Source organism: Anarrhichthys ocellatus, unplaced genomic scaffold (genome assembly GCF_004355925.1).
Source record: "Anarrhichthys ocellatus isolate YVR2014 unplaced genomic scaffold, GSC_Weel_1.0 scaffold9, whole genome shotgun sequence".
Taxonomy (NCBI): domain Eukaryota; kingdom Metazoa; phylum Chordata; class Actinopteri; order Perciformes; family Anarhichadidae; genus Anarrhichthys; species Anarrhichthys ocellatus.
The window spans coordinates 2,289,677-2,314,587 of record NW_022280039.1 but is presented as its reverse complement, the minus strand read 5'-3'; the positions used below and the strand labels follow the sequence as shown (position 1 = coordinate 2,314,587).

The following is a 24,911-nucleotide window of genomic DNA, read 5'->3' as shown; positions in this document are numbered from 1 at the left end:
TGTGTGTGTGTGTGTGTGTGTGTGTGTGTGTGTGTGTGTGTGTGTGTTGTGCATGCCTGCTCCTACACTGATTTGGACTAATGTTTTCCTTTTGTGCAATCTGAGTTCAAGCAGAGTCACCTACACACTCTCTGAACTGTGTGTAATACCGGCTGTACATGTTTGGTTGATGTATTTGGGAATGTTATTGCAGTTCTGTCCTTTCGTACTGTTAAAAAAGGACTCTGTACCACATCATTTAGCAAAGAATAAATTCAGTATCTTCGAGGAAAGAGGGCGAAGGGGCACAACCACCAATGATGTCGCTCTTTGTTTTGATGATGCAGACCAGGTGTTTGATTTTATGAGAGCAGATGGGTCTATTATGCATGTCTGCCTTCCCTGTATGCTGCATAGTGTACTAGTCCCTGCCAGCATGCCTGTGTTTTAATGTGTTTGTTTACTGGGCCCAGTGGCAGACGGTGTGGTGTCAGATCTTGTTGTATCGTTGTGGTGTTCCTGCTGTCTCAGCAATTACTTTTATCGTGCCTGTTGCTAGTTTTCTATTATTGCCTACCTCAAGAAAAATAATGATATTTGCTTGTCTAGATGTTTACTCGGGTGGATTTGGATGCTTAATGGCCCATCCTGACAGTGTGAGTGATGCCACTACGAGCATACCATGAAATATAAAGGGTAGACAAAATACTCTTCTGTGAAAAAGAACTTAAATGTTGAAGTAACAATTATATTACCAAAAACGCTGATCGTAGGGGGATCATATTGAATGCCATTTGTCAGCACTAAAAGAGGTCTGGCAGTCAGCATTTTAAAATACGATTGTAGCATAACAAGAATCACAAGTGTCAAAATAAGGTTCATCATTTAAAAGCTGTAAAATATATTTGTGTTTAATTTGAAACCGTCAAAAATGCACAGTTGAAAATCGAATTTGACTCGACTGTGAAGCGGTGTTTGCTGCAGTGAAAAACAATTGATTAAAAAATCTATGGCCATTTAAAAAATAGACATATAAAATAGACATATAAAAAAATCTATATTCTGTCTATATATATATATATATATATATATATATATATATATATCTCTTGATTAATTGTCCACGTAACTAGCCCTGTAAATATACAGTGTGTAGGGCACATAATAAACACGTTATCAAGTTCAATATGTATTAAGGGTGTACTGTACGTGTAAATGTAATCCGGATTCAGCTCTCGCCAGGGGATTCCCCAAAACTGTGACTAGCCAGCCAGATGAGAAAACCAGCTGACTAAGGGATGTTAGCAGCTGATTATTTGGGTGATGTCATTTTTATACAGTATTTCATGTTAATCAACAAAACTCAAACGTGTGTTCTTGAAAGCAAGACAACTAAAATACCACCAATAAACATTTTTATTAGATTTAAATTCAGTGTTAAAATTACAACCTGAACACAAACATTACTCCAAAACATGTTGTTTGGTTCATTAAAAATGATTGGAGGTAAAATATCTCAATTAATTTAAACGAAATAGCCAGAGTGACCCACGCATATCAAACTTTCTTCTGCCTCACTCCTAGCTGACCAGAAATCAGTAACCTTTAAAGATGTTGTGCTTGTCATAGTTTGAGATATGGTCCCCCTAATGTCTCCTCTGCAGATTCTTACAGTATATGGTTTCTGCAGATGTTTACATTCTTATATTGTTTCTGCAGATGTTTACATTCGTGGCTCCTGTTTTTAACTTTACCCAGACAGACTTTTACTACAAACAGCAGCTCCTCTAAAACATTTATTATGGTCTGGCAAAAGTGACGTCACGGCAAATAGAAGTGCTACATTTTGTGGGTTTCTTTAGGATTGACTATTTATATATGGAACAATGAGTTTTGTTCCGTCTCTTCATTTGATCAGTCTCATGTCTGTAGAGCTCATTTATGTAATGTCTGGTTCGCCTCTTTCTCAGTCTATTATTCATAGGGCTGCACCCTCTTGGTGCACCAATCGGTTATTTTGGTCTTAGTAGACTAAGATTTCTATAGTCGTTTTTTTCATGCTGAATGACTTATTTCCAAGAAACGTATAAGCACATCTCTGGTGAACATAAGGTTCAAAGTGGTGATTTTGTGTGATTGTTGTGGAGAAACTCACTTTTACTGATCTGTCTATTGGTCTTCTAAGAATGTCTTTGGTTGAGCACATCCTTATCATTCAACAATTATTACTAACAAATTTGTGTGGGCACACATTCTCAACTTAATGTTTAATAATAATAATGGCTATAATTATTATTACTTTTTTACTGTGCAACTTGCCGGACTGTTGACTTGTGTTGCACACTGTGGCACATCTTGCTGTGATGCTGTTTCTGCTCTGCAGAGGGAGCCATTGCTCCATTTCAGATCCTGCAGCAGCCCAGGAGCCAAAGATGCACTTTTCTCTCTTCTTAATAACTTCCTACAGATTTGACATTCCCCTTACAGTCATTAATAGTAGTTTAAGAAAAGCATTCATATGATTAGATACTAAATGAATTGGCTCAGTGTACATATCCTCTTAAATCAACTCATATCTGTCTCTGATATTGCACAGCCTGCACCCCTGAGGGTAGAAATCAATGGAGATAAATTGCCTTACGAGTGAGTTTCTCTTTCACTGTGCGGCCCGGTTCTTCAGAATGATGAGATGCTGCAGTCTCCTGTGACAGGCTGAGGTAGAGTTCCTGAAAGTCAGCAAGGATTCTGGGCAGCAGCCAGAGGGCTCTGCTTACTCCTGACATGCTGCACAACTGTCTCTGTGTGTGTGTCTCTATGTGTATGAGTACTCAAGCTTGTTTTTCCTTTAGGAGTTATGTTAAGAAATAAGATGGCCCCGCAAACCAGGTGCTAAAAAGACTCCCTGTTCTGTTATTGCTGTGTGTGTGTGTGTGTGTGTGTGTGTGTGTGTGTGTGTGTGTGTGTGTGTGATGTAGCAGGCTTCTCCCCCCATGGAATTTACAGTAGAAGAACCATCTGCATGATTTGTGGGTCCATGTCTGACATTTCATTTGCAGTATTACTCAGATTTTGATGATGGATATAGAGCAAAACGTTCTTTATAACATCGTCATAACATCCCCTGTATGTAATCTTCCAGAAGAAGTTAGATCATGCAGACATTACAGACTGAAAGTGATGCATCTAATAACAAGGAAGACTGTCGATGAGATTTACAATGTCATTACTCTGTCTCTGTGTCTGACTTATGACTGCGTAGCTGTCGGCACAGGTTTTCCATGCTCTATAACTGAGGACTGACCTCCAGGGGGATTTCTCTATGATGCGTCTGGTCTCACAGCTCGTCACACCTTGCTGTCATCAAGTCAAACAGATGTGACCCAGTGCCTGTCGTAACACTGCCATGTAACTGACGCCCTGTGATATTCAAATCTGTTGAGGCTGTTGTGATGCACATTTGCACATTTTACAGGATCAGATTTGTAACCTAGCACTTTGGAAGATCCCATTTTCAGTGTGCGACTATAAATGAGTTGAAAAGTGCCTCTTATTCTCGCACTGTCCTTGTGCAATCAACTGTATGAGCGTGTACAAACACCTGAGAGACAAGTTCTGTAATAATTCTTATTTAGATTCTTTGCCCTCTGTGTGAAACAACAGGGAGGACGTTTGCTTGGCAGGCCATAATCAGAAAGTCTGTGTGTGTGCGCTATGTTCACACGGCTCACAGAGTGTTTGTTTATGTGTGTTTATGCCTGGGTGTGTATTTGTATACGTAAGTGTATGTTTGTGTGGATATGTCTCAGTTGGGGAGTGGGAGTCGTGGTGTGGGTGGGGTTCACTTTTCTGATTGGGTCTAGATGACAGTCAAGGCTCTTTGTTGTGGTTTGGGGCCCTGCTGGCCCGGGGCCCTCTCCTGTTTCCCTGCCCTGTTCTGCTGCCACAGACTAAAGACAGCTTTTAGCCTTCAGCAGATGCACTACAGTTGTGAAGATAAAAGATGGCGTTGGTATCTGAGGCTGTAAGAGTGCTGATTAGAAGATGAAAATGACATTCGCGTGATAATCATCAGTGTGTTTGTTTTCTTTACACTCTGCAGAGTATCAGATGGATCTCCTCGGGGCTCTTTTTTGTCTTTTGTAGACTGCCTGTCTGACCACTGGGCATACTCTCTATTATAAAGCATATGAGTCTGGTAATATTAATAGCAGACCGCCTCAAGGTGTCACTCAGACAGAACCAGGACATTCTGATGTAGCATTTCAAAATTAAAGCCCTTCAAAATCTCATTCATGAGCTAACTTCAAATCTCATTCATGAGACAATTTGTCTAATTTCAGATGAGATTTTAGAGGAAATGGTGCATAGTTACAAAATCATTTCATGACAGGTTAAAGTTGATCAGGATTTATTACAACTAGTTTTTAATAGATTTTGCCTTTAATCCTATAATAACAATGACATTCAATAATCAAAAAGTTAACTGCAGAGTTCCGGAAGCATCCAGGTTAGAAAAACTTACTTGAAGGCAAACAGTAAGAGTATTACCCAAACTGTGTTATCTAAATATCAATCATAGTTTACAGACCTACTTCCGGGTTCAACTTTGGCCTTTGCTGTAGTCCAAATAAATTGGTTTAGATAATCTGGTGAAACGTTGGCCTGTTTACAACCTGTTTGATCGTCTTTAAACTTGTTTTTCTTGCACCATCAGATTTACTCTACTGCGTTCCTTGATCTTGGCAAGTACTTTGGTGATTAAGCCAATAGAAAATAATGACCAACACTATAAATATGTGAAAAATCATCATCATTGGACATTTCTTACATTTGCAATAAGAAAGGTGTAATTTACTTTCATCTTCATTTATACACAAATTGTGTGGAGTCCATTTGTCTCTATAGCCTCTCCTTCCATGCTCACTTCATTGCCTAAAACATCACCACTGTCAGCCTGATTGACTGATGCTTTAAAAGATGAAAATATGAATATGTCTTAAAAGTAATACCTTTTCTTTCCTCCATTGCAAACCCCTTGCTGAGTAACTCTCAGCTCTGACTCCAGCGTGTTTTCGTCCAGCTGATAAATTGTACGGACAGGAAGTTTTCCGTATTCCTCCACACATCCGTTCAGAAACAAGGAACGCACCGGCTATTGTGTTGAAAGCACTCCAACCCTCTCAAAACATATTGTGCGTGTGTGTTTGGGAGAAGGGATTTTATGCAAATGTTCTAATCTTTTCATGGAACAAGTGATTGCTGTTAATGTCACTTAACAGCAATCCCCCCCCCCGCTTTGATCAAACCTAGGAGTTGGCGTTGGATTAACTGATTGTGTAATATATTGGTTTCACTTCTCCCTTATAGACAATTAGCACATCTGGCCCTGCTACAGTGAGACCAAACTACTAATCCACCATCCCATCAGTAGGTAATCACCATTAAACATAGCAGAAATCCCAATCAGACCTAAAGCAGCCTGCACTAACCGCTGATCAACTGTACCTGAGCCTGCCTCGTCCTCGGTGGCTCCTGGCCAAGAAGCAGCGATGCTCTATGTTTGAGCTACTCGCCTGCCTGCCTGCCAGCGTGCCCTGTCATTGAGATAATAGCTGTTTTCTGTATGTTTTTGTTCAGCCTCTAGGCTTTTGTCAAAAGGTGTCAGTCTTTGTGTTTTACTGTAGGGAGATTTACCTGCAGCATGTTCTGCTTCAAAGACCGGCTGCTGCTGTAAAGGAGAGACTAAAGAAAGACTAAAAGGATTAAGTGACACTGGGATAATATATTGTTGTCCCATTGCTTGTAAATTGTTTAAAACACATCCATGTGTTTCAACGAAAAAGTGAGAACAGCTGTGAGAAAAACTGTATCACTTCATTAAAGGCTTGTTTTACCACAATTCAATATAGTGTTCAAGGCGTCTGAGTTCTTGTTAAGTGAATGTTTTTCTAGTGTAGCAGCATGACAGATCCGACTTTCCGATGGGATTGACTGCATATGAATATACACACAGTGAATTGTGAATCAAATGCGCGCACACACACACACACACACACTCACACTCGAATCCCCGAATGCTTTGCAAGCCCTATAACCCCTTCCTCTGTGTGCGCACCTACACTATTTCTCTTTCCACCTCAAGAGCAATAAATCTCTTCTCTGTGTGTTGGAGCCACAGATGAGCCTTGTGATTTAGACTCTTGAGGGTGGAGGCTTTTCTTGGGTAAATGACCCCGCTTGCTACTGGCCCCCCTCTCCTCCGCTGAGGTGAAAGGGCTTTTACAGCTCCTTTGTTTTCACTGTTTGTAAAAGAGTTTGGAGGACGTGCTTCAGTGATGGAGTGCCATATGGGCATGTGCGTGGAGAAGGGTCACGTCAAAGTGACTTGTATCAAGAAAATCTTCTTAATAATGAAGTATTAGGAGGGATCTTCTTCCTCGTGGTGAGCTCTTGAAATCAATCAGTGATGCTCTGAAAACCCCCTGGTCCACTCGCCTGCGTTAGTGTTGGCGTGTATCAGAAGAATGTCTTTTAATTAATGCGCCTCTCAGCAGTGCGCATTGTGACGCCGGTTTCCTGTTGAGTTGTTGGCTTGGTTTGCGCAGCGTGGACTAACCGTTTGGGTCTCAGCGCTCCTGTAGGCCTACTTGCCGTGTACGTTCTGAAGAGCGAAGGCAGATTGGCCGTAAACCAGAAGCGGAACCATTAGTACGTGTTATGGCTGAAAGTCACATGGAGTAAACTTTTGGATTTTCTTGTTTTGAGAACAGAAAAGGCTGGCCACCAAGCAGCTGCTGTGATGGGAAGAGGACTGTCCCCGTGGACCTTTTTAATGATTGTTTAGAGTTGGGGAAATATTTCTAACTTTAAAAATACCTTTCTCGTATTTTTGTGACATCTAACTATCCAACTGAATGTCTTCTAGGAGCCGATATTTTTGTTGGGTGTGGTAAGCATTGCCAGGAGAGACTTAAATTAATATTTAAAAGGTTAAACGATAAAAGATTGAAAGGATCTGTGACACTGGGGATCTGCTCTATGAAATATGCATTTGGCTTTGACAAATGCTTGTGACCCTGTGGCCTGCTAAGGTATATCATTTATTCTTCAAGTAAGTGCTATTCCAGTATATACATTTTCAACAGCAGCACACGTTTTGTTTTTAAAGCGAATCTCTTCTTTTTTCAAAGTAAAACAAATGGATAGATTTTAATTTCCCTAATCTCTCTTGTTTTGATGTATCAAACTTTCTTAGGTTACTGCTAGATAAGATCTCTGGGTGTTCATTTTCACTCCCTCATGAAGTGCCAGCTGACACGGTTATAATTTCACCATTTATTATCAGCCAGTAAAAAGAACAAAGCTTCCCACTCAGCTACGCTTGTGTGGTGGTGTGGTATTTGCTATTTATTTGTTTAAAAGGGGCGTAGGGGCTGCTACAGTAATCTCTCCCTCTTTCCTCCCCCTTTCTTGTTTTTTTTAAAAGTTCATTACCATCACCAGAGGCGCGTCGTAGGGGTTAATTTAGCGCCGAGTTGGGGAGCGTCAGGGCGCACACAGTGGTCTAGTTGTGTCGATCACTCACGCAGAGGCGATGCCCTTTTGTGGAGAGGTCTCTTTCCACACAGAGGACAGACGGCACTCACAATCACGACGCAGGGACACAAAGAGAAGAACTGCATTTTAAAAGGCTCCATTCTTTCCCAGCAACCGCTGGGTGTTGACTGTGGGTGTTTGAGAGGATCTTTGTTGCCCGGAGAAAAGTAGAGAGGAAGAATACGCGCCGTATACGGGTTGGGGGAATTTTTATGGACAGGGTTACTACAGTGCAGCTGATGCTGTCATGCACTCCACCTATGTTTGCTTTCCCGGAGTCTTGTTTTGCATGAGGAGCTGAACTTTTTACGCATTGTTTTACGCATTAATTGGACGCGACACTGTCAAAATGAACTTTCTCTCCCCGGTACCTGTGGCGTAGCTGTTTGAGCCGGATCATTATACCTTCAAGGAGACGAAGTCATTGTGTGGATATCTGCCGAAAGGATGCCAGTTGATAAATTCGCAAACATGGAGGAAAAACTGTGGATATTGGAGGATCTCAATATGATGTACATCCGCCAGATTGCACTCAGTTTACAGGTACAAGTTTATTTCAATTTCTAGTTGACCATCACTTGTCTCTGACCTTCTGCTCGCGTTTTTTTGTTGTTATTTGCGCTGTCTTCACCAGATTTTACACAATGTCTAGCTGTGGGGTGTGTGGTCATGTCTCGCACTGTTTAATTTGTCTTGATTGAGAACAAGCAGATCTTATTTATCACTGTGTTAGCTGTGTTTCTGTTTGTTGTAGCGTTTACAGAGGAGTTGTAGTGAAGGATCTTTCTATAAGGGACAAACGAGTCGAGCTGGCTCTGGTGTGGTCTCCCCGTTACAGATGGCAAATCTTACACTGACGGTATACAGACAACAACACCGCATGCCATCCATCTCTCCCTCTCCGTGTCTCCCCTTCCAACTAGGGTTCACTCACAGTCCACAGCTGCACATATGGGCCTCGTGTGTGTGTGTGTGTGTGCGCGCGCGCTAGTATTGTGTTCTGAGAAAGACAGAAAGGAGTCATTCCATACAACATGACTAATGTCTAACCATCTTTTTTTTTTTGCTTATATCAACAATGTACTAACTATTTCGGTGGAAATAACTAACAAATGTCTCCATTTCATTCTTAACAGAGTTGAAAGGAGGAGACACGTGGCCACTGGAAATATTACAAGATGTTCAAAGCGAAATTCTATTATACTTGATTTTCTGGCCCCATAATCTGCAAAGATAAGGGCTGTCTGTGCTGCAGCTAAAAAAAGCAGTGTTTCTCTTCCACTATATGTCAACTGAAATCTAGTCCAAAAAGCCTTCAGCTGTGTGACACAAGGGCTGTATGAGAGGTGATATCACTCATGGTGTGTTGTACCTTCTAGCAGTTTGGCATTGTTTTCATGTGCAAGGTGTTTATTTGTTTATCCACCTGTGCCAAGCGCCACAGAGCAATACAACTTAATGCCAGCTTCAGCTTGTGTGCAGCCTGTAGTCTGTTCTCTTTTTGAGACATTATGGTTCCCAAATACTTGAATCTGTCTTAAAAACACTCTGTAAACTTTCGATACACTTGTGCTGCTAGATTGTCCCGAGGCTTGTATAGCATTTGTAGCCTAAAATGTCACAAAGCAGCTGTCACAAGGTGTTTTTACCAACAAATTGATCGGGAACTAATCAGATTATTAGTTCTTGTCACAGAGCCTCCTTTTGATACAGTTGTTTACAGCTCGGACATAGATTTGAAAGTGGTTGAATTGATTCTGGGGCATTATGTTGGAATGTAGATAACAGGCATTGTTTTGTTTCAGTTTTATTTCTGTAAATGCAATTGCAAGCGTAGGAATGTATAATAACGAAACGATGAGCCCGTATTTAGCCCTGTGGGAAAACTTGTCGCTTCTTCACAGGGAGTTCAGAGGTCAGGGTCGGCTGCAGAGAGGCTTTACTCTGCAATAACCAGTGAGAATTTCAGATTTTTGGACAGAAAGTTGTGCTCGCCTTCAACTCATATAAGTATTTTTTGCTGGTAAACACTAACTTGTTTGCTCAGTCGCTCGCTCTTCCCCCCCCCCCCCCATGTCTCCTCTGCCTGGGTGGGTTTATGAGACAGGGATTCTTTGTATGTAGCTGAGCTTCACGGCCCACAGTTTAACTGTAATTTCAGCTAGCTATGGATGTTTTTTTGCTCCAGGGTCTTTCGTAAACGTCCTGCTGGATCATCACGACTTGCAATTATTACACTGTAAACCCTTTTCTCCTCCTCTTTGTTTTTCCCTGCGGCAACATAAAGCCACTCTCACCCAATGCATACACATATATACATTTACAAACTATAAAGAAAAACACCTTGTTTGCTGCTGTTTTTTTTTTGCACTAGTCATCTCACAAGATAAGAATATTTGTCATTTAAAAATAATTAAAAAGTGAGAAGATCACGCATGTCCTGAGGTTCCAGCATTCCTCAGTCTTGTATAATTGCTGTGTCAGGAGGGGAAAGAGAACAGCCATTGTGTTATTTGCGAGCTCAGTAGGAAGACATTTTTCTGGTCTTCAGGTTTTAACAAGTCTGTTTATAATAGGAATATCTGCATTCTTGGCTCCAATGTAATGTTTTCTTTTGTCTTTTCCTCCATAAGACAGTCACAGCAGCGCTTCTTCTTTAGTGTAAAAAGCATTTTGCCCATAGAATACAGAGGAGAGGTGGTCGATAGGAAACAGGAAATGGTCTTGTGTAATTACTTTTTCCCAACGGGAGCAACAAAATGATGTCATTGAACTTGCTGCCTTTTAAGAAAGGCATACACACCACTTCCTGTCACTACAAACGCAAATACAAAGATTTTTTTTTTGTTGCTTTGCTTTTAATTTCCTGTTGTTTTCGCCTATCCTGCTTCTCATCTCTCTTCACCTTCTCAGGCTGTGTCCCCACCGTCCCGTCGCCCTCTACACATGGGTATTGCCCGAGGGCCGTAGATGGACACTTTTCCCCTGGTCTAATTTTAGCCTGCAGACTGGCCTTGAATGCACGGATCGTGGCTTCAACAGAGTTAAATGTGGACATTTGTGAAAAGTTATAAAAGCAGGATTTGTGTTGTGTCCATTCTGTAAGTCAGGGATTGTTTCTGACAGTACAATACTTTCTCAGTGAGTGAGTGTGAATGTGTGTTGACCTCACTGGACCACAGTGGCCCTGCTCAACTCAGAAGGGGTGCAGCCTGGGGCATCAAGCTGCTACAGCTCTGGCCTGCTACTGATCATACCAATGATATTGTCAGATGAAAGATTTAAGAGATCCCCTTTTGGGTTTCTGCTACAGTTGAGGTATTAAATCAACTGACCCTTCACTCTTTGTTGAACCTGTGAAAAACACCAACTTGGAAGTGTAGCTAAATAAATAAAAAAAAATGTTATAAAGCTACTGTGGTTAGAAAATCCCCAAATTATCTGCTGATGTTCAACACTTCAGCGATAGTAAAACAGGATATCCTGCTCCTAGTTAGTGGTGTAACAGACAGTTGTCGATCTGTGATCTGTACGGATCCCCCCTCACGGTTCGGCACCATGTGAACCGCGGAATAATTACACAGTTTAACGTTAACCATCACAATGTGAAATTATGTCTTACTGACATCAGCGTTTATACATTTCTAGTTGACGATATCAATGTTACATTGTAAACAACCAATCATTGTTTAAATTGACAGGAGAATAACTAGTTAACCATGGCGGCACCGCTAATGGTTAAAGAACGTAGATTCCGTTTGGTTACATTATGATGCAAAACATCGTTAAAACTACTGACAAGATTTGTTTTAAACCATAAAAATGCAATATTTCCATATCATTTGAATTGTGTGTTTTTATGAAGGAGAAAAAAAAACACTGTAGATGACTTTTACAAAGTAAAAGGATAACATTAAATATTTTACTCCGAGCAGTTGAAATTATTGTTTGGATGTGGTGAAAAGTCTGGAGCCTTGTAGACCAGCTCCTGTAATCAAACAACAAAGGGATCTGTATCTGCCAATATGGATCAGCAGTTAGTATAGGCGGCAAAACCTTATTAGGGATTTCTAAAAGTTATATTTGCGCCCCTTTTTTTTTTTTTTTTAATGATTCGTTGCACCACTACTCATACTCAGGCCAGTATACTGCAACTATGATTTTAACAATAATGCACAAGTTCTATAGATGTCCTTAAGCAAATAGACAGATTGACCCTAACATGTTGTAGTCCAGGGAACTCTGACCCTTTTTTGACGATGAGCTCTCGTGGGGGTTCAGGTGGGAGTTTCTTGCTGCCTCACCCGGGACTCATGTTTGACCTCTCACACGCTCCCACACCCTAAATTTAGCTGTGGCCATGCCTCAGATAGTTCTGTGGATTCTAGACACCACATGCAGGCGTTGAATATCCATTGGCTGGTGTTCATGCAGCCTCTCTTCATCTGATCTCAGATCACTGCCGTGACCGTTTCATTGAGTTGGACTTATCAGAAGTTGATCCGTCCACCCAGATCAATACAGACTCTGTTTCTATTTGAAACTGTGCTTGCACATAAATATCTTTTCTATGTGATTCAGTTTGTTCCCTTTGTCGTCATGTGTCAGAAAACATTCACTTTGGCTATTCTGCCATTTCCCTACTGTATATAAAGCCTTCTAAGTATCCGTCCTTGTAACAGAGATTTCTACCCTGACTTCATGCTTTCTAATTGTCGGAGGTCCTGGAGGCTAAAGGCCAAATTGACAGCAGTTAATCCTTCCCTGCTCTGGGAGAGTAAACCAGCATCTTTTTGTGCACTCCGGCTAGACTGATGAATCCCAACCTGGATGATGAATTTGTAGAAAGAGCAAAGGTTAATCTTATTTATACTGGGACTGCTAAACAGTGCATGTGACATTTAGCTTCAATCCACTGGATTACGTGGACCTAGCCTCGATTTTCTTTATATTTGCAATGTTCTGGTCCTATTCTTTCTGTTCTTGTCATCCTCAGTTAGATTCTTCTTTTATCGTTGTCATTCAATTATTCAATCTTTATTTTATTGCCCTTTCTGTCCTTGTGATGAATTCATCCCTTCAGCATTCAAGTAAATATCAATATATCCTTCCATGAAGACGCAGTCAGCAGTTGAAACCTGTGTGCGTGTGCATCTAGGTGAGTGTGTGTGTGCGTATGTTGGTTCAGCTGTGAAGTTGTTTAGGTAGCCTAAGTTACACCAGGCCCGCTTGCTTCAGTGGAAGGTGTGCTAAAGCTAACAGCGCTCGCTCTCCTGTGATACAGGATACACAGTTACATCTGAGCCAAACACATTCCTCCACAACGGACTACTTCATCGCACACCGCTAACCTGCTGAGCTCGCCTGTGTGCTTCTGAGAGTCTGTGAGTAAATATTTGCAAAGAGTAATAAGCCGATACTGTAAGCCATATAATCAAGCCGGGTGCTTTGCTTTGATTAAGGACATTAGGTTTATCACCCTGGATTTCACTGTTACTTGGAGATTGTTTTTATGGGCTTTTTGCATTTGTTTTGAATTAGATGTAAGAAATTCCTACAGTATTGCAACAGTCTCAAAATGGATGGAAATAGCCAGGTTTATTCACATGCAAGTGTTCTGCACATGGGGTTTAGTCTGTTTGCCGTGTGTGTGTGTGCGTGGTGTATTTCTAAGTGTGTCTTTGGCATCTATTTCACGGATAGCTACAGTCGATTCCAGTTCTTCCAGTGCTGTAAACCAAATGCAGGCACAGAGTGTGTGAGGTAGTGGAGAAAGAGGGCTTTGTATCCCATCACACACACCCATCGCTCCCTACCAAGCCCTCCTCTCTCTTGGAACCACACATCTAGCCCCTAACTCTAAGCTATCTCCTCCAAGTCTTCCTCTATCTCCTGCCAGCCTCAAGTCTACTGACTTTAAACCATCTGGCTCCCCACCTCACCTCTGCAGTCCCCCTAGACTTCACCACAGTGCTTTATCCCCCCTGTATCTCCTCACCCCAGCCATCGCCCATGCAGCGGTTAGGAGGTGCAGTACAGGTCTGAATGGGCACACTGTGTGAGCAGGAGCCAGTTAGATGCCGCGGCCTGAGCCAAGCTTCCTTTGAAAAACAGCAGGCATGAGTTAGGAGAGTGAGAAGGAGAAAACACAAAGCCAAACCGAGAGATGCTGTTATTGGAACATCGACCTGACTCCCAGCTCCAGCCTGTTTCTTTTTGCCATTGACTTCCCTTTCCTCACTATCTCCACTTGGATCTTTGATCATTTCACTCTGCTGCCGCCTCTATCTCAGCTTTCGGCCCTTATTTCGACACTCTTTTATCTCACCCTTCAGCATAAACTGTCTTTAATCCTCCTCATCCACTCTTTCGGCTTTCACCTGGGCACACACAAAGACACTTTGGCTTTTTAGTCAAAGGACTCTTTTGCAGCTGCAAAGAAAATTTAAGTCAGTTAAGCTGTTTGAATTGACACTGCAGGCATTATTCAAATGAGCACAGATTGGATTTAAAGCTATGTTTGACTTATCATGTCAGCAGCTCAGAAGTCACTGTTTTGAAGTGGAGATATTAAAAAACACTATTCCTTTGTAAAACATGTAATTAAGATCGTCTGAACATGTTCTGGTGATGCAGCTGGTTGCACAGGCTGTTAAATCAGATGGTTCTCTTTGTGTTTAAAGGGAGCATTTGGTAATGTGTTTAATTGAGCCTGTAGATGTTGCTTTTGTGTTCGTCCATATGGATGCAATTTCTGCTTGCATCTGTGTGTTCTATTTAAGTGTGCTTTCCAGCTTGTGAGATAAACTCTGCACAGTGTGCAGGATTGTGTGGAGGTTTACGGTTCATGCAGTGACTTTATTGATTTGTGTCTTTTGATGAGGTTTATGTGCAGTATGTGGGGGAGTTTTAAAGTGTGCATGAATAAATTCAGTCTATTTTTGTGTTTCTAATCTCTCTATCCCTCCCAACGCTGTTACCAGGCAAAGTTAGTTGCCTGGAACAGAGAGTAGGTGGAAGTCAAAGAGGCGGAGGACAAGAGAAGCTAGGGTTTTCTAAACAAGCAATTACCGTCATTAAAACAATCCATTCTCCAGTGAAGTTGAAAGCATCCTTGGCATCACCAGCATCCTTGTGACTCTACAGATTGTACCTTTTGGGGCAGCGTGTGTGTGATGTGTGTTTGAGCAGCAAGCCAATGTGTCTAATTTAATCACTGCACACTGCGGGATCCTTGGCCACTGAGTTGGTGTGTGTGTGGGTGGGTGGGTGTGTGGGTGTGGGTGCGTTGGCAGGTGGAATATCTCTGTCAGCATTTGGAGGGCTGCCATCTGAGAGTCAATTCTGCTTTCATCAAGGACAAGACATGATCTCTTCTCTCTTGCATTTAGGATGTAATGATGTTATTGTTTCAGTCTCCATCTCTTTTTCACAGCGTCTGTAAGAGGCCCACTAACTTAACATAAATAGCTGTTTGTCAAATTAATAAACATTAAAACAACCAGAGAAAGCTGAGCAGATGGCCTTGCAGCATTCGCGGAAGGCTTAATTATCACAGGAACAAAAGATGAGCTTGAGTTTTATGTGACTTCTGTGGTTGGACTCCTTCAGATTGATGGTTGTGCTGCTAAAGAAAACCTAAATGCCAAAGGCAAACTGTCACGGGGGAATTCTAGGGTTTAGAGGCGGGTCAGCAGGAGCTGGGGCTTAGGGCTGCGGTAGATCTGAGGGCCAAGGTTGCTGACAAGGTACGAGGTGTTGAGAGGCATGGCTGAGCTGTTCCACCCCCAAACAACTCCCCGTCCTCAAAAAAGCAACCTCTGTACCTCACCACGATGAGATCAGTGGAACAAACTCTCCAGCCGGATGATGTCATGTTTGGGACTTGGGGTCAAAATCTCAGGGTCGCACTAAGATGCGTGTGTGTGTCTGTGTGGGAGGGGTGTGCATAATACCCTTTGAGAATTTTACATGGGCTGTTGTGTTCATACCATCGTCTTTTCAACTTCCTGCAGTCTCCTTGCTAGGGATGGGACAATAAAGAATACTCACAATAAGTTGATCGTGGCAAATTTCTATTATCGGGATAATATTGACTTGAAGAAGCTGCCTAGCTTGCTAATATGGAAGAGAAGTGAAAAATATGCTTTTAAAAAGACTATCATGTAATTATCATGTAAAAAATACCAGATTCACACAATGTTGCTATATATTTTATTTCCTTTTGACCTTATGAGTTATAATTACCTTATTTAAGATTGTTTGTTTTTCACTAAAAATGATGCTCACTAAAAAAAAAAAGTAAGATTCAATAGAAAGTATTTGTTTTTTATCAACTTGTAAAGTTAAGTGATTCCAATATGTTTTGGTGTCATTTTAAGAGTTTTAAGCATATTTTAATGATTACCAGGATAATATTGTGAATTGCAATAATTCTGGCCAGCATAATCGTGACATGACATTTTCATATCGCCCCGTGACTACTCATTCACAAAGACACAAATGAGAACACACACACACACACACACACACTTGACTCTATTACCTTCTGTGTCCTCCTTCACCTTCAACTACTAAAAGCTTGCAGAGCCTAGTCGGAGTTAAAGAGTGTGCATATGTCAGTATATGTTTATCGTCATTCGGAGATGAAAAGAGTAATCCTTCTTATTGTTGGGATACTCAGGAAAGGGACAGTGATCCCTGTCGGTTCTGGGGAGAGGCATATAGCTCACTATGATTGGTTGAGACGAACAGCTAACCGGACTGAGACCCCTATTAACCCCCGCTACACTGAGCCGATCTGAAACACTGTCATTGATCCGTGCGGCTCGACACACAGACTGGCTGTTGGTGGTTATGTAACTTCATGTGTAAGTTTATTGAGGGAGTATTTTGGTGCCTACATAAAAACACACACAGCTTGTGTCCTCTGCAACCGCAGCTGTCACTGAAATGCACCAAGATTGACGGTCAGTATATATATATAGCTTTGAATATGATCTCTGTTTATTTAACTTGCAAAATACTACGGTATAGTTTGCAATAGCTATGTATCAATGATGACATGTCTCATGATGTTTATTAGGTTTCGCATGTTGCAGACGTTGATACTGTTGTAGTGATAATAATGAGATATGCAGTTTTTGTCATTTAGATTTACAGGTAAACTCTGCAGTGTATTAGTATGAGATGTGAATAAATATAGCCTCTTACATGTTATGACAGGCTTGAATCAATCACTCTGTGATGTTGATGTCAAGTCTGTTTGGTGTCAGGCTCTAGTCTACTCCCAGCATCCCATGACCTTTTCTCGGGGCAGCCTGACACTAGCATGAAAGCATGTCACTACATGTTTCTTGGTCCTTGCATAAGATAAAACCATGACAGGCACATAATAATATGGTCACAGTTTCTCAGATTTGAGGCACAGTTCAGCAGAGTGGAGTGAATGATCCAGTTTGTGTTTGTAGATGTTGCCATGCTCTTTTATGGCCAATAGGGGGCTGATAGGCTACCCACCATAAAAGCCACCATAAAAGAAATAACGGACTAAAAATCGGTGGTGAAAGGAAGAGAAAGCAATCAAATTCCTGTATTTTGACTTGTATTCCCGGCACCTTGCAATAAAGCAATTGAAGCTTATCCGTGTGCTCCAGTGCTTCCTTTGGGTCAGTTTATGTGAAATTACCCAGAGACCTTTATTCAAACAAAGGAATGTGAAAAATGTGGGTAAAATATTTGAAAGAGAAACACGGGCCTGTCCTTTAACAACCGCTGTCATCAGAGGCAGCAGATTAAAATCTGCACAAACTCGAGGTGTGAATTTTGCAAAGCTTATTTTCTGCGAAGTTGCTCCTTCAGGCTGTGATAAGAATTAAGATTCCATTATTATTACGCTTATGAAAAGATTACAAATTAAACAGAAATGGTTTAGGAAGATGTCCTATAATTAGACACAAGGCTACAACAGACTCTTTGTCTACAGAGGGAGGAAGGGATCTTGAGGATGTGCAGTAGCAGCAGAGAAGAAGGGGAAACACTTGTTTGAGAAAAACACTCATGTCGGTGAGTCAATAGGAAGTGCTCCAGTCTCAGAGGGAGGGGGCTGAGTCGGTTAGCCTGGCTGGAGGAATGTTCTCTCATTCTGTCGAATGCGGTGTAGTGACACTGTGAATGATGGTAATCATTCATTCAATGGTCCCACTGAGTCATTCAGCATGGGAGAACTGAAACTCACTGTCCAAGTATGTTCCTTATCTTATGTCCAGATTCCGTGAATATGTAATGTGTGCCACATTCCAATTCAACAGGTGACACCATAGTTAAAGCCACCACTGTTTTGTCAGTGTATGGTGTACATGCCGGTATCGGTATTGTCAATCACTCGTGTTGTTCCCTGAACTCTCCAGTGAACTGTGAGTGTAAATTTGTCTCCAACAGCACTTCTCTGGCTGGCTCTCTGGCACAGCTTCTTGCTGATGAAACCTTAATCTGATTAACTGTAGGATATTTACAGCTCTAAGTCCTGAGTTATCAAGGCGCATCTTGTTTTTGTTACCACGTCTACTCACACGGAGAGATGAGCAGAGAGAGAGCGCGATGGATTAGAGGGTTAAAGGCAAATTTTACTGTAACGTTTTTGTTGATGTTGATGAAGTGAATGCCAGGACAAAGCACCCCTGTCCTCCTCTGTTGTCCTTGGCTTGAGGTTAAGAGCTGCTTTCACCCAGCCAAATGCACAGATGTATTATTGTACCATTGAGGTGGACTTTGTTGCTCTGTTGCCATTAGCCAAGGCTGCCCACAGACTGACTCTCTCCTCCTCCATCCTGATCCTCCTACATGTCATCTGTTGCATCTCAGGACTGTGTACTGTATCTCATTCCACTTCTCAACCCACAAACAACACGCAACAAAACAAGTGTTGTGGTTTTTGTCTTCTTTTAATGAGGTTGTAGCCATTTTGCTCTGCTGATATTCAGGAAAATATTAAAACAATAAAGACGTTTGATGCTTTTTGGTTAATTCCTGCAGAGGTATATTTTCATAACGTTCTCTGTTTGCAAAATATATCCCTAAAACTCCAATTATTAGTTTTCCAGTGTGGATTTCCTGGAGCCATGCAGGTTTATTTGCCAAACTCTTATTCTAGCTGGACTCTTCTGTGTTTTCCGTTTCCACCTGCCCACAAATCACTCTCATACATCACCGGTCGACAAGCCGATGCACTCTCCCGCACAGCAACTTCCCAGTGCGCACACAGGGACCAGGCAATAAGCAGAGGCAGGCACAGAAAGAGAGAGCAGAGAAATACGGGTGGAGATTGTTATTTTTACCTGAATGATGACTTGTTCTGTCAGTGGAATTACATATAAATGCACCAAATGTAGGCTGATGGCCAATATTGTTTGAGCACACTGATGTTTTGATATTGTAATTTTTTTTTTTTCATTAGCCTTTTGGCTAATTCCCTGTCTAATTCCAAGAATTAAAAAATGATGATGGCCATATTTTACTGATTGCATACCTTATCCCTGGGCCAATCCGGGATTTAAAATGTATTACTCAGTAGAGCGTTTATAGTCCTCTACATGCACAGCATCTCTTCTATGGGATCACCTAACAAAGGCAGACATCAAGGGAGAGGTTTTGCTGTGACTGTCTTGTGTATCTAATTAGCAATTATTATAAATTAATAGAAAAAAAACTGTCCTCAATACAAATGAGATAATGTTTTTTTTAATAAACTTCAGCTGCTCATAGACGCGAGGAAGGAAGCCTTAGTACAATCTCATTTAGGCTACTGTTTGGTGGATGACACTTAAAAAAATAGCTGCCAACACCCCATGGATCCTGCTCGGGGACCACTGGAGGTCCCTGGACACAGCTTTGAGAGCAACTGCCGTAAATGACAGTTCGTTCTCCTCTGCTTGCGCGCAGCTACACACAGATTAGGAACACACACACACACACACGCGCGCACACACCCGCCTCCTCAGAAACGGCTCTCGGTTGGTCCATCAGCCGGTCAGTCTTTATCCTCCCTTGTGCTGGTGGTGTTGTGTGTGTGTGTGTGTGTGTGTGTGTGTGTGTGTGAATCCGGACTGGAGCTCTGGAGCTACTAGGACGTCGTCGACTACAATGATGATGACGATGATGATGAAGACAACACAGAGAGGGGTTGAAACGCATGACCGCGATCGTTCCCAAATTGCCAGGAGTGAGGTTTGTGTCTTCTGCGCGGATCCATAACAACTTCTGAGGCTAATAGACGGCAGCTATTTTCGGATTTTCGGTCATTATTTCCTTTAGCTTCTAAATGGAGCTGCCTCATTGGGAAAATCTGAGTTGAGGTATTTCACAGGGTGTGTGGGACGTTGAACGGACCTTGGTGTTGCGTAAAGCGCCCGTGCTGCTAGTTTTTGAGAGTTGGGAAGCGGAGTGCTGCTCTTTTGAAAGGATGAACAACTCAAAGAATCAAAGGGTAAGATTTGCTGTTTTTTCAGAGGACTTAGATGGAATGGAAAAATGACAGCTGTAGTGTAAAACACGTCACACTTGGGGTTAATTCGTCACCGTCGGATCACGTAAGCTCAATGATCGTAAGAGATTTGGAGACCTCTCATTGGATCTACTATTGATTGTTGTCTACCCTGATAATATGCGGTTTACTCATGTAAGGAGAAACGCAACGCCACTATTGAAAACCGCGTCATTTTAAAGTTACCTTGTTTATCTCCTAAATCTGCATTCCTGGTTGGTAATCAAGACCTGTTTAAAATCAATAACGTCGTTTTATGAATTTGGCTCGGGGCTTATTTAAGTAGAGGATTTTATTCATAAAATTTCATCTTTTAGAAATGGTTCACACTGCCTTTTTACTGCCCACCATGTGTTATCACAAGGGAGATTGAGGGAATAGATGAACCAGTTAAATTGTTTAATTGGTTCATGTATGCCAAACTGAAGAGTGGTACTTGATCTTTGAAATTTTGTATGTCATTCTCATCAAGTTAATGATTTCTGCTAATAATCATGATTATTTTTAAGGGAGTCTGGTTACAATATATCCTAAATTGGGCCAATTGTATATGATAGGTGTTCCTTTTTACATCAGAGGACAGGTATGTTGCATTAATTGCATTCGCTGTGGCCATAATGACCCAATTCAATAAAGCAGCTATTGATTTTGTTCCTTTGTTTGTCACCTTAAACAACTCACTCTCTATGGCTCACTCTATGCTGTGCTTGTGGGTTGCTGGAGGTTACTTTAGTAGGGGATAGTAACCCTCAATTTCATGTTCTCCGACTGCACTGTGCCGTATCACCCAGCCTCTCAGAGTTGGAACAATGTGACTGTTTCAGCAATGATGACTTGCATCTCCCAGTCATCACCCTTTCCCCTCTCTTGTGAATACATGTTTCCTAAGCGCCTTGAATTGGCAGCACAAAAATAGCTTGAGCAGAAAAAAAACATTGCATGTGAAAATATTATGCTTTTCATTTCTTTCTTTCTTTTTTCCCACAGCAATAAAATATCATTCCATGGTTTTCACATTAAGCGGTTTTGCTCAGAGAATGCCAGTCCACATAACAGTGGCATGTCAATCTTGCATTCATATTGCTATTTTAAGAAGCAGTTTGCCATGCTTTCCAGTTAAACACACATACACCGAACCACAGAAAAGTGCTAAAGAGAAAAGACGGCTAACATGCTAAACCCCTATAAGAGCAGTGGCCAGATGTCCTGAGTGTGTGACTGGCAGTCAGTTTGGTTTCTTAGTATAAGAAACCAAACTGTCACAGACCACTTCCTATAATCAACTTTTCTATCACCACTGAAACTCTATCCATGCACAGATTATCCAAACAACTGGCTGCATCTCTGTCTGTTGATTGCCTTCATTTTACTTAATGACAGGCTGCTTCCTGATGTGTGAGAGAGAGAGAAAGAGAGAGAGCAAGAGTTTAGATTTTAGTGTCATGTTGATTTAAAAGGTCACCTGCATCAACATCAGTCAGAGATTGAACGAGCCAGACAGATGTGATCTTTCCATTCCTGGAATGCAGCCTTCTGTGTGTGTCTGTATCTCAGTGTGTGTGGTGCAGAGAGAGCTCAAAGCGTGTGGTGTGTGTGTGTGTGTTCATGTTATCCCTATGTTACAGCCACAGCCATCTCTGATCATTAGTGAAAAGGTTACTTATGTGCCAGAGCTCAACCTCAGTGTGACAAACGGCATCCTTAATATACAGTCTTTCTGATGCTTCTTTTTGCAACTTTAGCTGTATTCATCGCATGCTGCAGTTAAACCGATTTATTATTTTTCGTCAGTGCCTTTCTGCTCATGCTTTTCATTGCCTTTGCAATTATAGAAGGGGGGAGAAAAGTCAGCGTCCTGTGTCAGTTCACTCGCTGTGGAATCCTTCGGCCCGTGTCTAACAATCAATAACCACTTACTGCAGAGAAGCTTTCCGCAGTCAAGTCTCTGTCTGTCCACACGGCTTTCTGTCTCTCTCCCCTTTCTCCACCTATCTATCTGGATAGGTATCTCAAGTGTCTCCTCTGCTTGTATGTGTCTGTCTCCCCTCCTCTTTCCTCCCAAGCCTTCACTCACCTCTGCAGTCACGTGTGTTTTCTCTTGCCGCCTCTTTCTGCCCCTGCTCTGTGCTGCTGTGTGTCTGCAGTAGAGGTCATTCTATTTTCTCTGCTGATATTGTCCACTGCTTTTTCCGGCGAGGAATGAGAGCGGCTGAGGAAGACCGCCCTATGTATTGTACGGAATAGCGGCAGCAGTGGAGGAGGAGGGGGTGAATTGGACTTGGACTATGTTGTGTGTGTGTCTCCTTGAGCCAGTTGTCTTTGGACTAGTGTGAAAAATGAACCACTTACACCTTGCCCCGCCACAATATTGCTTCGCCGTCCACCCAATTATAGATCTTTTAACTCCCACTTTTTCATACACAATCTTCCTCTCTCTAGGAGTTTCTTACTTTTCATATAGTCTCTTGCCAGCTCTGGTTCTCCTCTCCTGCTTTCAGTTTCCAGCTTCATGACTCAAGTAAACACTATACAAAGCCAGCTCAAAATCCGCCTGACATGCCATGGCAGAGCTCTCTCGGTAAAGTTCTGTCCAATTTATTTTTATTTTCTCTCCTTTTAGCCACAAGTGTTATTGCAGGCAGAGTGGCAGAGTTCTCGATGGGTTTGTCCTGGCATGAATGCCTCAAAACAGAAAGAAAATCAATGGAGAGTGTGTGGAGGGAAGACAGATAGGGTTGATGCAGGAGGATGTATCCGTGTCATCATACATATAGGACACATGTACATTTATGCAGCAGCAGGTTAATGGTGTGGCCTCACAATGCTGATACAGTGGGGAAATAAGTGACGGACAGGCAGATAAACGGACAGACAGACAATTAGAGCGAAGTGAAGACCTGACGATGCAGAGGGAGATTGTGAACGGATTGATGGTCATTAAGGAGAGCTCTCAGTCCCACAGACAGATAATCAGACAAGCAGCTAATGCAGAGCTGCTGGCAGCGGATTACAATCGGACCCAGTCCACGTCTATCTGTCATGTCTACCCGAGGAGGCAGATGCTGAGCTGTCAGTCATTTATACTGCACTGTTTGACAGGCTGTTTAATACCTGCTACCTGTTGTGTGTGGGTGTGTGAAAGTTTCCCTTCATTTTACAATGCATCCACACTGCCAATACATGATTAGGTCATGTTTGTTTAGTGGAATTGCTCTTGTGTTGAGAGATATGTGCAAAACCTCAAAATTTGTTCACAGACAAACACTCACTTACTAGATCTGTGGAAATGTGACATAATGGATAATCCATCTAGGCAACCCTCTAGCCTGCTCCCATGGCCCTTTGATGAAATGCTGGCATGGCCGTACATAATCGATAATAATAATATCAAAGACAGGGCTTTGCATTCCTTCTCACACACATACACTCAATCAGTGCACACATCATGCTCAGGTGATACTTTATTGTTTGGGTTTGATTTTGCAGATAGAGGATGTTAATGGGTGCGGAGCACAGTCAATGCTTGATTGAATGGTCTGCTGTTTACAATGAAACACATTTACTTGTTTTTTTGTATCCATGTTTCTGTAGACTGACTGAAGTAGAGCCTCCACAAATACCCCCACACTGAGCATTCAGTGGCTGTCAGACCTCCATCCTGCATTTGTTCTGGAAAAAACGCTACCCTCATAAGCCTGTTCTGATATTATTAGACCAACTTGGTCAATAGCCAATATTTTGCAAGCATACGTTTTTATGTTAAGGTTCTCTATACAATATCCAGAGCATTAAGATAGCATCAAGCAACTCTCTCTCTCTCTGTTTATATCTGAACTTCTCTGTGCTTTGTTGACGTAGCCGGGCCGGACGTGCTGTTCTTAGTGCATGTGAGGGTGCCCCACTGGCTAGCTCTTGGTAGCTGCTCTGCACCAAAAACGCCCTGCGGACCGAAGGCATCGTAGCAGAATTGTATCGCCCACCCTTTGGTTTTCCCAATAGGTGCACACTGTTAGCTCTGACAGCACTGTCAGCACTGCCGTTGTTTGCACTGTTTTTGTTAGCTGCGAGAAAAGATGTATCGCTGTGAGCCTCAGCCGTTGCCATGTTGAGAGCTGTGCGGAGACGATAGATATGCTCTAAATTTCGTATTGAGCAACTTTTACAACTTTATATTCCTTATTTTGCCCTACTATTTTTATTTCGGTATAAACTACCGTACAAAGAAAATGACATTTCATTGCAGTTTTTACACACTGCTGGGTTTATGGATGAACTTCCATCGATATTGCTGCCAGACTTGACATGACTGCTAAAATGAATTTCTAATAAGTTTAATGAAAGGCTGTTATTGATCCAATTTCACCTTGATTAAAACATGCTTCAATATTGGCTGTGTAAATGGCTTAAATGTGTGGTGTATGACAGTTTATTTAGCCTGTATAGAGTAATGCTTTGTACTAATGCCCTCACAGCACGGGCGGAAGCTGGAAAGATAAATGGGGTTCACTCTGAAATTTAGTGTATGTGAGACCCTCTATTCGTGTCGGCCTGCTTACTGCGCATTTACATGTCAGCAGATTGAAGCTGTTGTGACCCTCCCCCCTCCCACTGTCCTGGAGCCTGTCCTGGCAAACAGTGTTATGTTGTAGCTGAATAAATATGTTGAACTTGTGTCTGTTTGTGCAGTATACTGTAGATAAGTGGTGGAGTAAATTTAAAAAAAAGTGTGTAGAGGTTTTACATTAGTGTGTGTGTGTGTGTGTGTGTGTGTGTGTGTGTGTGTGTGTGTGTGTGT

At 41.9% G+C, this 24,911-nt stretch overlaps 1 protein-coding gene across 6 annotated transcripts in view; it reads left to right on the top strand.

Annotated features, from left to right (window-relative positions):
* rtkna (rhotekin a) overlaps positions 1-24,911 on the top strand; it is a 53,468-nt gene that overhangs the window by 9,260 nt on the left and 19,297 nt on the right. Inside the window, exon 1 of one of the 6 annotated variants that reach the window (XM_031848868.1) lies at positions 5,309-8,118. The exons of 3 other annotated variants lie outside the window; for them this stretch is intronic. In XM_031848868.1, coding sequence (XP_031704728.1) covers positions 8,023-8,118 — 96 coding nt within the window. In that variant the 5' untranslated portion in view covers positions 5,309-8,022. Of the gene's footprint in view, positions 1-5,308; positions 8,119-11,431; positions 20,060-24,911 lie in introns of those variants that run through there. 2 more of the 6 variants (XM_031848869.1, XM_031848870.1) reach the window with 2 other exon arrangements.